Source organism: Drosophila eugracilis, unplaced genomic scaffold (assembly GCF_018153835.1).
Source record: "Drosophila eugracilis isolate 14026-0451.02 unplaced genomic scaffold, ASM1815383v1 contig_47, whole genome shotgun sequence".
Taxonomy (NCBI): Eukaryota; Metazoa; Arthropoda; class Insecta; order Diptera; family Drosophilidae; genus Drosophila; species Drosophila eugracilis.
The window spans coordinates 2,350,245-2,362,421 of NW_024573338.1; the positions used below are offsets into that span (position 1 = coordinate 2,350,245).

Below are 12,177 nucleotides of genomic sequence, written 5' to 3' on the forward strand. Positions count from 1 at the left end.
GATATAGCTTAGGTTTATTCTGAATGATTCAAATATGTTATATACATTTGGGAACAGCGTCAAATATTTTGTAAATTTTTATATTTTGTTTTCAATTTTTTAAATAACAAATTTTGTAACCAAATCATGAGATGTCTAGATATTGGCTACTTATTTGGTGCTTACTTGTGATACCCTTACTTAGCTCCAATAACTAGTGAAGAAGTTAACGAAGGTAGACCGAAGGTTGGCATAGGTCCCGACCATGTTTATAGACTCTATGATGCCTATCGATCTCGATTGAAGGACGAGGGAGATGATTCCAAGGGCGCCGTGAAACTGGAACTGAAGGAATTAAAGGATTCAGCAAAATCGAAATTGGGACTAAAAGATACATCAAAATTGGAACTAAAAGATACATCGAAATCGGAACTAAAAGATACATCCAAATTGGAACCAAAAGATTCATCAAAATTGGAATTAAAAGATTCATCTAAATTGGAATTAAAAGATTCAGGAAAATCGGAATTGAAAGATTCAGCCAAATCTGAATTAAAAGAATCAGAATCAAAAGTTAAATTAAAAGATTCCGAAAACTTGGAATTGAAAGATTCGTCGAAATTAGCATTAAAACAATATGAAAAATTGAAAGAATCACCACCACTTCAAAGGGACATAACTTCGATCACTAAAAAATATAACGTACGTATAGATAAAGCTAACGAGTGTACACCAATACCCATAATCAAATACGATGCCACTGATGATCAAGCCATTCCTGCGGCAAAATGCCTTGCCCGTCTACCCAGTCGAAGTAGGGAAAATCAAACTGTTAAGGCAAAGGTAGAACCCAAAACTCCACTGGTAGGAAGTATGATTTTGGTAAAACTGAATGTGCCAGAAAATATGCTAAAAGTGAAAAAACCAGAAAAAATTGAAGATCCCGGAGAGCGTCAAATACTCGAACTTATTCGCATTTATCAAAAGTTCTTAAAGGCATGGCAGCAGCCTACGCCAAGTGTGATTTCCAAGAATGAAAGTCCTGGCAATGCTCTTGCCTCTTATGGGTCTGTCAGATTGAGTGCATTATCTGATCTATTGGATGTGGTTGAGCGGCTACAACAAGGAGATTTGGTTAAAGAGTTAGCCGAAAAGATAAACCAGGAAATGGAACCCAATTTGCAGAAGCAAATCAAGCAGGATGCTCTTCTGGTCACCGAAAGTAGAGAATCTCTGAGAGCCATTAAAAAGAATGATTTGTCAGGGATCTTTGACAATGTAGAGCCCGGAAGTGCTTCCAGAGCTTTCAAAAATATGTTAGATGACATAAACTCCAGAAGATCAACGATTAAGGCTGGTGGACTGTACGATGAGTACAAGAAGGGTTTCTGTCAGCTATTCAGTAATCATAAATTTCCCCGACAATCTCTAATAACCAGCGAAACGGGTTATCCTGTAGACAGCGAATCAAGTAGCAGGATGAATGTGGAGGACATTTTACCCTGTCAGGGTAATAAAACGATTGACACGCCTTTAACCAAACACGAATCAAAATGTCAGACTCCAGCCAAGAAGTACGTTTCCATGGCAAGTCCGACCACAAACAGCAACTATCTGAAGGCTCTGGAAAACTTTTTGAAAATAAACAAGGAGGGTAATAAGAACGGTGGACTTAAGCCATATTACTTACCACATTCCAAAAACCGTCAGCTTATTTGGAATGATATTCCATTGATTAAGCCAGGTCTTAGTGAGACGCCTAAGAAAACTTCAGAGGATAAGCTTAATAATAAACCTTCTAGTACCCCGATTCAAGAGATTGTAGTTCCTGAAAAGGAACCCATTAAGGCACCCAGCGGTTCTAAACCTGCTCCGAACCTGCTAACTAAAGTGGTGGCTTCCTTTGCCAAAAATCGAGGGTAAGCCGAAAATGCAAAATCCTTTGCAAGAAGTTTTCTCAGGACTGGATCCCAAACAAATTATCACCGGATTAAAGGCCATCAAACAGTCTTCCTTCTTCAATCTTGTAGACGAGTATCAAAAGCAAATTGACAACCTTAATCAAGCATTGAAAAATAAGCAGAGCTGGTGGAAAGAGGTAATGAATAGAGGCAAAGCTCCCATGAGGACACCATCGAAAAGGAATATTATGATGAATAATCCACCAACTGGACCTGCCTTGCCTGTGCCTTTTCCCGAGGTTCTGGTCAATCAGGCTCCATTGGGTGGTAATAATGTCATCGGAAACATGGCCTCCCAAATGAACTTGTCACCTTTAGAAATGGCTCAAAGAATAGTAGGAGCTGGTCAAAACGCTGCACATAATCCAGGCAATGGACAAGTTAGATTCATGCCAAGTAAGTTAAACTATGTTTAATGAAGTATTTTGAGTTATAAATCCTTTAAAAGCAAGTCAGATCGGAAGTAACTTCAAAAAAGTACCAGAAGTTCCAGGTTCAATAAGTCAACAATGGCAGGAGGAGCAGGGGATATCCCCAGTGCTAGACAAGATCCTGGAACGCTTGGAGACCATTCAGGCAACCAAATGTAATAAAACAGCGGTAGAGGAGGAGGAGAAGAATCTGCCCTGCTGCTTTGTGGATCCAGCTGATGGTAATAATCCTTACTTTGACTTAAGATATATACTAACTATATCTAAGTGCAGGTTCCCCTTGTGACCTGAACGGCTCCTGGGAATCCCTAGTCCTGGGAATTCGCATAAATATCCGTTCACCACCCATGAATAATGGAGAGGCACATGATAAGCCCACCTGTTCTCAACATAAAAATCGTAACCATCGTCGAAGGTTTGTACGGCAGTGCGTCAAGATGAACAAGACCCAGTTGAAGGAGATGTCCGATACCAAAAATTCCAGTTACCAAGGAATTACGCTTAATATTACAGTACAAGAGACAGTGCCACCGAGAGCCCATGATCTTCTGGATAACCTCACCGATTGGTATTTCTCTGGTCATACCCTAATGATACTCGGTGGACCACTTTCGCTCTCCTTCCGCAAGGCAAACTCCAACCTGATTGGACACTTCGTTGGCTACTGTCGCACCTGCGGCTGTGTGGACACCATTTTTGGTTCTTGGAGTTTTTGTCAGCCTTCAAGGGATTGCCAAGATATTTGTATGTCGATTGTGGATAGACGGGACATGTTGCGAAGATATAGTATGGATGAGCGACGAAAGAATCGGTTCAAGGAGCAGCTCTACATGGGCAGCAAGTTTGCTAAGAATGAAAAGCAGCAGTTGGTGGTGGAACAGGCAAAATTTAACAAGCAAAGGTCACAGGATTCCCAAAATCCTAATTATGGCAAAACTTGATTTTAAAGTTGGTTTTTATTTTTGTTATTTACTTTCCTTTTTTTTGAAACAATTTTATGTTGTAGTGAAGTTTTATTGCATTTATTAAACTTTTACCTTATCTTTCAAAGAATATTTTCAAAAACAGAAGGTAGGCTTACAACCTATAACGTTGCAACATATTTTCCTGCCTCTTTTGGTGGTTAATGAATGACATTGTATAACCAATCGATCGCTTAACACAATGCTCGTCCATTTCTTCACCCAAGATGCACTGCCTCAGCTGATCCACGGCATAGTCCTGTATCCTTTTCTTGATGTCCTCGTTATCAATTCGTTCCAATCGCTTATTCACCTTGTGCATTAGAATATATGCCGCGGGGAAACGAGCCACTTCCCAGGGCCAATTAGTTGCAGGTGTTCTACTCCAGTTAGAAGTTTCTTGCAAGGCCGAGTAATCCTCGTCTGATCCAGGAGTATTCCTGCCCTGGACCAAGACTAGGGCCGAAATGAGTAGTATAGCCAGAGTAGAAGCCATTGAAACGACTGTTGGAAAACTGTGAGAATGCATTCTAAGTCTAAACCTTTTAAAGGCCTCCAATCAGCTGATAAGCGAATGGAAGAACTGTGGGAACAAGGGCGTTGTCCTCACAATGTTGCTGGTCAGGCACGAGCTTCTCAACTATTGACAGGGTCAATGTCAGGTTACTGATTAGCATACAGCTGTGCTAATATATTAATTAAAATAATGGCAAACTACATGTAAGCAATAATGTTTTCAATTATCAGGCAAATAATTGAATCATTGTTAACCTTAATTAATCATACAAAAAAGGTTCTTAAATTTCTTTAAATATATTTAATGATAGTTAAATAAATTTTTGGTATAGGTACTTTTTTGAAAATATCAAAAAATGTAAAATATAATACATTACTTCTTATTCCTCTTTGTATTATTAATAATCCAGTCCACGATATCCTATCGTAATAAAATATTTAATAAAGAAAAGTCGATCAGTTAAGAATGAATCTCCACCCACCTGAATACCACTTCCTGTCTTCATTGAACATTCCATAAAAGACCAGTCCCTACAATTTAACCGATCCAGACCCATCAAATCGATCACCGTGGACATTGGCAGAGATCCTTGAGTGTCCTTTTTATTGGACAGAATCAACAGTGAAGCCTTATTAAGTTCTTCATGCATTAGGACATCACATAAGACACAACGAGCCTCGCTTAGCCGCACTGCATCCTTGCTGTCTAGAACAAAAATCTATGATACTCAGATTAAAATCATATCTATAGTTATCAGAAAATTCTTAGCTTACCAGGGCCTTTGCTTTCTTGTAATAATTAGGCCAGGCCTGCCTGTTCTTCAGTTCCCCGTTGATATCCCACAACTTGACTTTGGAGTTATCGATTCTGAAGGTCCATTCACTGGCCTGCTTGTTTAGCTCTTTGGACTGTTAAAAGATATTTTAAGGCAAGCTGATTTGGAAAAACCTTAAACCTAATCTTACATCGCCATTTAAGATCTCCACCAGGCGTGCTGTCAAAGTAGATTTCCCAGCATTATCCAAGCCCAAGATGAGCAGACAAGACTTCTGCAAGCCCATCGGCATGATCTTTTTGATAACCGAAACGGGTCCGTAAAGGCACATTGGAACAGGAATTTTAGTGTCTTTAGGTTAGGTAAGTTTCAGTTTCAGACAGAATTAAATGATTCACAAAGCACAGCTTGCTCAGTGATTTAATTTTCTTTTTCCCTTATTTGGTTAATTTAAAAAGCTTTCATAAGTTTAAGAATTTACATAATTTATTTATAGCTCTTTGATAAATAATAAAATTATTCTTTGTAGTGCTAAATTAAAGTTTAAAATATATCTTTAAAGGGTTATTAAATTTACGTATATTTTGATCTTAGAGAAAACTTAACAGGCGATTTTTATGTTTTTTAGGATTACTTCTTCATATTCTTGCAGACCCAGTCCATTCCCTCCTTAAGGCCAGTGCCATCCACGGCAGTACAGGCCTTGATTTCCCAGGTTCGTCCCTGCAACTGCACCAAGCTCATCTTCTCGGCCACCTCCGAGGCACTCATGGCATCTGGCATGTCCTGTTTGTTGGCGAAAATCAGCACTGGGACTTGCTTTAGCCTATTGTCCATCAGCATCTCGAAGAGTTCGCTTCCCGCTTCAGGCAGTCGAGCTCGATCAGTACAGTCAATTACGTAGATCTAAAACAAACAAGTTATTTAACTAACTAAAAGGTTGGGAAATCTCTTATAGTCTCACCAGCACATCCGTATTGGCAAAGTAGTTCTTCCAATATGGTCGTATCTTCCATTGACCTCCGATATCCCAAACATTGAGTTTAAATCCATCGGCTGCCACGGACTTGATGTTAAATCCGGCCGTGGGCGTTACCTGCGGGATTTCACTCCGTATTTTATGGGGAAAACGGAAGAAGTTCGCCGCTTTAATACGCACCGTGGTTATATCCTCCGATGCCAGTTGCTTCAGTATTGTGGTCTTGCCCGCATTGTCCAGGCCCAGCAGCAGGATGCGTGCCTCCTTCTCCGGATTTGGTCTCAGTTTACGCAACAGCGATAGCAGACCCTAAAATTTATGATATATATTAAGTATTTCTTGAGATAGGAAATATATTTTATTCAATGTTTAAAGGGAAAACTTCAGCACATGATTACCACTAAGATTACCACACTCGATGGTTTTCGATGAAACAACTTGGAATTTTGGATTGGAATGAATTCCTGATCCATTTGAAGGGTTATTAAATTGTTAACAAAATGATAGTATTTTTAATAAAAAACAAATCTAGTTGAAAAGGAAATGGTTGGATATAGATTTATACTACTCACGTGAGGTGCATATATAAATCAGTAAATGTATGAATAAAAATCTTTAAAAAATGTGCACTTGGTAATAGAATGCAAGCCAGCTTATCAATTTGTGCACTATCAAAATGTAAAACAAAAAACAATTTTGTTTGAATTGCGATAAGGGCTAACCAAAAAGAAGAAAAAAGCAATGCCATTGTTTTTACTTTTAATGCCAACAAAATAAATTGGTAATTGGAAATAACAGTCTTAGATAATATAACCAAAATGACTTTCGTAAGATTACGAACATATAACCAGCTTATAAACTAATAAAAGAATTTTATAAGAAGTTTTTTTGTTAAAAAAAGTTTTTTCGAAATCCATTTTAAAAATGCTTAAAGACAACCGAAACCTTAATAAATTTCGGCTGTTTTCATTATCGAAAAATAAGATTTTTGAACACCGATAATTGCGCGCCAAATTAGTTAAGTTCAGTGCCGAAAAAAGTTCTGCTCAACATAAGAAAAGAGTGTTGGATAGTTTTCGAGGTTTTTGTTGCCATAGCGACGATCGCAAAACGAAAACAAATCGTTCAATTACGGAATAACAAGGCATTTAATTAGCTGTTACGGAACCGGGAGATAACCTACCATCGTATAATCTACGCGGGAATGGTGGCCAGCAAGCGGGACAATCTACGGCGTCACTATATCTATATATTCCCGGGATCCAATAAGACGGTGTTTTTTGGTGGTCAATTCAGGAACACTCCGGGATTGAGAACTCGGGAAATGGTTCAACTTTAACCACCAAACACAACATCACAGGTTCAGCGCTGCACAACTACTAAAAAACAAATTCGCTCAACGCTCCAACAAATTCCGGCAGCGGCAACAGCAACAACACATACGTCGCCGAGTAACCGCTGCAAAGGAGCGAAAGAGAGAGGTTGGCCCCAGCGGTGGGTGGGGGAGCGGAATTTGAATTGGAACGGGAACGGGAAGAAGATGCCGCTGCTTTTTACGGGCTTCAACGCATTTGGCCAGCATGAATGTGTAAGCGGGAACGTCGACTGCAACGCTGGCTTCAACGGTTTGTAACCGGCAACAAAAGCCGACGATCACTTAGTTACTACAGTAGGCACTCGCTAACTAAAGCCAACTTTAAACTTCACAATTTTGATTTGCTTGTCCTTATATTACAAAGATTTGAATCAATCATTCAAACATTCAAACATTTCTATTGTTTAAATTTCTTACAAAATTCATTGAAATTTCAAATTTTAATAGCTTGACATTACGCTTGAACGGTTCTTGCCCTAGAAGCTTGACTGTACTCTAAATTGTTCTAATGAATTTGTAACGTTTATCAAAAGCCGACAAAATGTAAATTAATTTACACAGTAGAACTCCGGTAAGATAAACTGCAAGTAAAACGAACTTCATAGGAATTTTATTCAGATTTATTCAAAATATTCAAACGATAATGTAAAGCGTTCTTTTTAAAGTGTTCCCACCGTATGCATACTAATTCAGTCCTGCCTTTATTACAGAAATAAATACGCCAGTCTCGACTCAGAACGAGTGCACGATTTCGATCGGCTGGCGGTATGCGGCCCTCGCTTTCGGCCGGAAGTTGTATCTGCGTGGCCTCTTGGATGATAGCCCAAATGAGTGCGTGACCCTTGAAGCAACGGGGGACATTAAATCCCTAGCCGCAAGCGATTCCCACTGTCTAGTGCTGCTCGACAGCGGTCGGCTATATAGAGTGCAACCTAAATTGCAAGCGGAACTATTAGCTGTTAGACTAGAAGCTCCACCCCGAACCCATTTGGGAACAAAGCGCTCCATCTTTGGGGCTCCCAAGGCACCGCCATTGCCAATCATAGAACATATTGCCTGCGGATCGCATATAAACGTAGCTATAAGCTCGGAAAACTCCGTGTACAGCATTCCCAGCTGCCTGCATCAGTTTGCCGAACGTCAATTTCGGGTGAAGCAGCTCCAATGTGGCCATGAACATGCCGTGCTGCTCAATGTCAACGGTGACGTATTTACCTGGGGAAACGGACTGTAAGTAATGGCCATTAACGTACCTTGATTTTGTGAAAATACATTTCCAGAAGGTGTGTTACTTTTACCGGAAATTAGGCGATATTGGGGGGAAGTTTAAATTATATATTTATCTATGTGTTGGTTATGATTTAATTTCCGAAGACCAGTAAAAGTTTCCGTTTCTCTGTAAGGGTATTTGAAGTTCTACAGCCCGAATCTTTTGACAATCTTATTCTAATTTCTTACAATTTCTGCACTTTTATGTCATAATTAACAGTCGTGGACAGTTGGGTCAGGCGGTACTTAAACTGGAGGAGACGCCACAATTGTTGGAGGCGCTGGCGGGGATTAAGGTAAATATTTGTCATGTCCAATTATCTTGGCTGTCACACATTCAAGTGCCTCACTTGCAGATAACTCAAATCGCTGCCGGTGGTTGGCATAGTGCGGCCATATCCGCCTTCGGAGACCTCTACACCTGGGGTCTAAACGGCAGCGGTCAGCTGGGTATACGTGTGATGAAACCTGGAGGTTTCCTAAAAGAGCCCACTGTATATCCGCTGCCCCAGTTGCAAGATCTGCCCGAATGCGGTTGCTCGCAAGGGATGGAGGCGGAGGTGGAAGAGAAATCCAACGATGACTGTGCACCGCTTAGGGTGTTCGCTGGCTCGCGTCACACTCTGCTGATCCGCCAGTGCGGGCGTGTATGGGCCAGTGGTTGGTGTAAACACGGTCAGTTGGGCAAGCAGCTCCAAAACCTGTCTTATGTGGATGAATTTCAAGCCTGGAATGGTATCATAATGAACACAGCTTCGGATGATGTCATCTGCGGTCCTTGGTCAACGGTGCTACGACAGAAGCGATCAGGAGGTTAAGAATTTGTATCTTTTTTGTACGAGCTGTGAGTTTTCTATGATTTTTTTTATAGAATTTACCATTTATTTTAGCATATTTATAATATATTCTAAAAAAATGTCTTCTTCATTAACGTTATATTTTACAAGTAGGTTGAAAGGTCTTTAAAAATCTGTTAAAAAACAATTTTGAAAAACTTACAAATTTTAAAAGCTTATTGGTCTTTAGGATAGCAAAGACACCCACCACTTTACTTTACGCTGGCATACTTTTCGGTGCATTATGTAAAATAGAAATGTCTATTTGTAGAGAATATGTAAGTTTTCATCTGTATCTAAATTGTAAATGAATTAAATTGAAATACAATTTAAGACACGATGAGTAGGCGTTGAACCAATTGTTTCTCCACACATCTAAAAAGAACAAAAAAAATTAAAAAAAAAAAAAAAGTAGCGAAGAAGAAACTGGTTGTACTGATGATCATGGCGTAAGTTGAGCTTATCACAGGATTTGTTCCTTGCCCAGTAAGCAACCTCCACATCCGTTTTCCAGGCCCAGCGTAATCTTCGTGCTTATGTGGCGCCTCAATTTGCAAATACTTTATCCATACGATTACATGGGCTGTTCTCTGCAGGGTGCTCTGAACAATGAGCATCTGATATGGAGCAAGGGGGATCCTTATGAGCTGCAGATGAGGATGTATCTAAGGGACTCATTTCGGACGACGCTCATGCTAGTGCTGATGATGGAGATGATGCAAGCGGTAGATGCAGCCATCAATGTACCAATTCCGATGGTCATGGCCGTTAGACTATGAACTTTGTCCCCACTGCTTATTTGTCCCCCGCATCAAATCAACAACAGCACTCAAATAATTTCGTCTTGGGGTAGGACCCGCTATTGCGCCAACGTTCGTTCGTCGACGTTCGCCGTTGTCGCTGACCATTTAATCAGTAAATTTTATTTTTAAAAATGTTATTAAACAATATTTGCCATAGCAAAAGTCAGACGCTCGTTCGCAGTGCAATAAACTTTTCAGCTCTTGAGCTCCAGCGATTGACTGCCTGATTGACTGGCTGGCTGACTGACTGACTGACCGACTGATTGACCGAACGCCTGACGTTGGAATTTTTTTCTTTGTTTTAACTTTAACTCCGAGCAAACTGGTGATTATATTTTGATTTCGTGGAAGTGCGTTCAACACGAAGGTTTCGTTCGATAGGAATTTTATGCGTGGGCTATATTGGTTCTGATAACAGTTCAATCGATTCGAATTGGAAATGCTCCTTTTGATAGCTTAAGCCTTCGTAAAGGGGAATTTTTCTGAATTTTTTTTATGGTTCTGCAAAACTAAGGCCAAGCTGATTATGATATGTAGAGAGGTTTGATGTTGAAATAGGAACCAGGGGGTATATATTTTCCTGAGATTTTTCTTTTTCTTAAGTAAATTATGTATTATGAAATGAAAGAGGATGTAGATGCTATACAGTATTTTACTTAATGATACCTCTTAAAGATCAAGTATATGATGTTTTCCTATATTCTAAAATTGCTTTCTTGTTGCCTCTTCAAGAGTTCCCATCATCCCACCATATAATAATGGCTTTGTACATGTTTACTCTCCTATAAGCGAATTTTCCGCTATATATTCTGCCAGCGAGTTCAACGCTTTTATGTTATTTGCCAAATGAAAAAGTAAAAAACAAATGTTTATCTTATAATGCAGTTGGGTGGCAGTTCAGTGGAGTTCTGGCGACACGCACACACATGGTGCGTAAATAGGCTTTGCTTTTGGGCTTTACTTTTTCATTTTATGACCGTTTTTGTCGAGTTGGCAAACTTTGTTATCATCAAAAAAAAAAAAAATAATGAAACTCCCGGTGGAAAAGTCTGTGCGAAAAAATGGTAGCGAAGGGGCAGAGGAGGAGGCTTGTCACTTTTAGGTCGCTAAACTATTTTCAGCTAGAAATTGCCACCACACCGGTGGGTGACTAAGAGAAAGACGGAGTAAGAGAGAAAGAGAGAGAGGGCGAGATGTGTCCAGAAAGAGAAGGCCGGATCGCCGGGGAGTTCAAGCGCCTCGCTCAAGGCAATTGCTGTCTGCAGCTTATCAGGGCAACTGGAAACCACTCGAAGCGGCGCAACTACGAAAAAGTGCTAATTGTAAACCCCCCTTTTATTTTGCGAGGGGTTCCTTCTTTTCGTTACTCGAAAATTGTAATTCATGCGTGCCAGCACAGACGCCAAAGTTTCAACAGAACTCAGTCAATCATAACCAAAAAAAACAAAAAAACAAAAAAAAAATAGAAGTAAAGTGCCTAAGAACACTCCTCTTTTGGCCTGAAATGTTGTCTGCACCTTCGGTTTGGGGAGTGTTTATGTTTGCCCTCTGTCCAGGGGGAAGAGATCCCTCCAAGTGCGTGCCACTCCGCATGCAACGCTGAGCAAGTGGCCACCAGTAGCCGATTCGGAGTCAGATCCATGTCCATGTCCAGTAGCCGAACTATCAACAACCGACTCAATAAAGGTACAGGGAAGACTGAAAGATGGTCTATAATTAAAGTTTATTTTAAAAAAGTATATTTTTAAGGATTTTTTAAATATAATTTTCTATTCTTCATATTTCATTTATGAAGAAAATTTAAATCTGTTTCTAATTTCCCACTTTCTACCTAAGAGTGCCTACTGTACTTGCATAGGCCTTTTTTGTGAGTTGTGCGGAAAAACATCATTGCTTGGCCAATTCCCCATTCCCATTTCCCGCACTCGCACTCCCATTTCCTGACCTACCTTGGCTTTTCTTGTTGGCCTGGCCAACACATGTTCCCGTTTGCCTGGCTAAACTATCTGTGTGCCCAACGCCTATTTGCTTTTGGGCGTACATTGAACCGCAGGAGGCCAGAACGCGGCGCCACCCCCAACTAATCATCACTTTGTTGCTGCGTTAATGTTAATGACTCGCCTTGGATTTGCCAACGCCGCCAACTCCCTTTGGAGTTTCCCATTTAAGTGAATGCACCAAAAAAAAAAAAAGAAAATAAGAAGACAAAATGGGGGAAAAAGGGGGAAAACCATATAGGAAAAAGGAAGTCGTGTTGGAGAGCGTGTTCCCAAAACGTTTTGGCATCCCA

At 40.1% G+C, this 12,177-nt stretch overlaps 6 protein-coding genes across 7 annotated transcripts; 3 read left to right on the forward strand and 3 right to left on the reverse strand.

Moving 5' to 3' along the window:
* Positions 1 to 126: 126 nt before the first annotated feature.
* Positions 127 to 3,376, forward strand: LOC108109414. The gene is made up of 6 exons (XM_041819165.1): positions 127 to 133; positions 185 to 332; positions 627 to 1,872; positions 1,904 to 2,336; positions 2,371 to 2,592; positions 2,645 to 3,376. The coding sequence occupies exons 1-6, from the start codon at positions 127 to 129 to the stop codon at positions 3,310 to 3,312; spliced, it is 2,724 nt and encodes a 907-aa protein (XP_041675099.1). The 3' UTR covers positions 3,313 to 3,376.
* A 1-nt stretch (position 3,377) lies between these two features.
* Positions 3,378 to 3,859, reverse strand: LOC108109422. Its single transcript, XM_017217920.2, has one exon. It carries the CDS (start codon positions 3,827 to 3,829, stop codon positions 3,449 to 3,451), a length of 381 nt encoding a protein of 126 aa, XP_017073409.1. The 5' UTR covers positions 3,830 to 3,859; the 3' UTR covers positions 3,378 to 3,448.
* Positions 3,860 to 4,156: 297 nt separating this feature from the next.
* Positions 4,157 to 4,998, reverse strand: LOC108109451 (ADP-ribosylation factor-like protein 3). Its single transcript, XM_017217950.2, has 4 exons — positions 4,816 to 4,998; positions 4,624 to 4,758; positions 4,332 to 4,568; positions 4,157 to 4,270 (listed from the first exon to the last, which is right to left on the reverse strand). Exons 1-4 carry the CDS (start codon positions 4,954 to 4,956, stop codon positions 4,223 to 4,225), a joined length of 561 nt encoding a protein of 186 aa, XP_017073439.1. The 5' UTR covers positions 4,957 to 4,998; the 3' UTR covers positions 4,157 to 4,222.
* A 146-nt stretch (positions 4,999 to 5,144) lies between these two features.
* On the reverse strand, positions 5,145 to 7,099 carry LOC108109564 (ADP-ribosylation factor-like protein 3). 2 transcript variants are annotated; one of them, XM_017218138.2, is made up of 4 exons: positions 6,788 to 7,097; positions 5,785 to 5,913; positions 5,590 to 5,721; positions 5,146 to 5,531 (listed from the first exon to the last, which is right to left on the reverse strand). In XM_017218138.2, exons 1-4 carry the CDS (start codon positions 6,788 to 6,790, stop codon positions 5,256 to 5,258), a joined length of 540 nt encoding a protein of 179 aa, XP_017073627.1. In that variant the 5' UTR covers positions 6,791 to 7,097; the 3' UTR covers positions 5,146 to 5,255. The 2 variants fall into 2 exon arrangements, with proteins under 2 accessions (XP_017073626.1, XP_017073627.1); XM_017218137.2 differs by having other exon boundaries at positions 5,145 to 5,531; positions 5,590 to 5,913; positions 6,788 to 7,099.
* Positions 7,100 to 7,130: 31 nt separating this feature from the next.
* On the forward strand, positions 7,131 to 9,424 carry LOC108109563 (RCC1 domain-containing protein RUG3, mitochondrial). The gene is made up of 4 exons (XM_017218136.2): positions 7,131 to 7,229; positions 7,690 to 8,209; positions 8,469 to 8,544; positions 8,605 to 9,424. Exons 1-4 carry the CDS (start codon positions 7,145 to 7,147, stop codon positions 9,064 to 9,066), a joined length of 1,143 nt encoding a protein of 380 aa, XP_017073625.2. The 5' UTR covers positions 7,131 to 7,144; the 3' UTR covers positions 9,067 to 9,424.
* On the forward strand, positions 9,420 to 10,102 carry LOC108109565. The gene is made up of 2 exons (XM_017218139.2): positions 9,420 to 9,533; positions 9,599 to 10,102. Exons 1-2 carry the CDS (start codon positions 9,523 to 9,525, stop codon positions 9,861 to 9,863), a joined length of 276 nt encoding a protein of 91 aa, XP_017073628.1. The 5' UTR covers positions 9,420 to 9,522; the 3' UTR covers positions 9,864 to 10,102.
* The last annotated feature ends 2,075 nt before the right edge of the window (positions 10,103 to 12,177 follow it).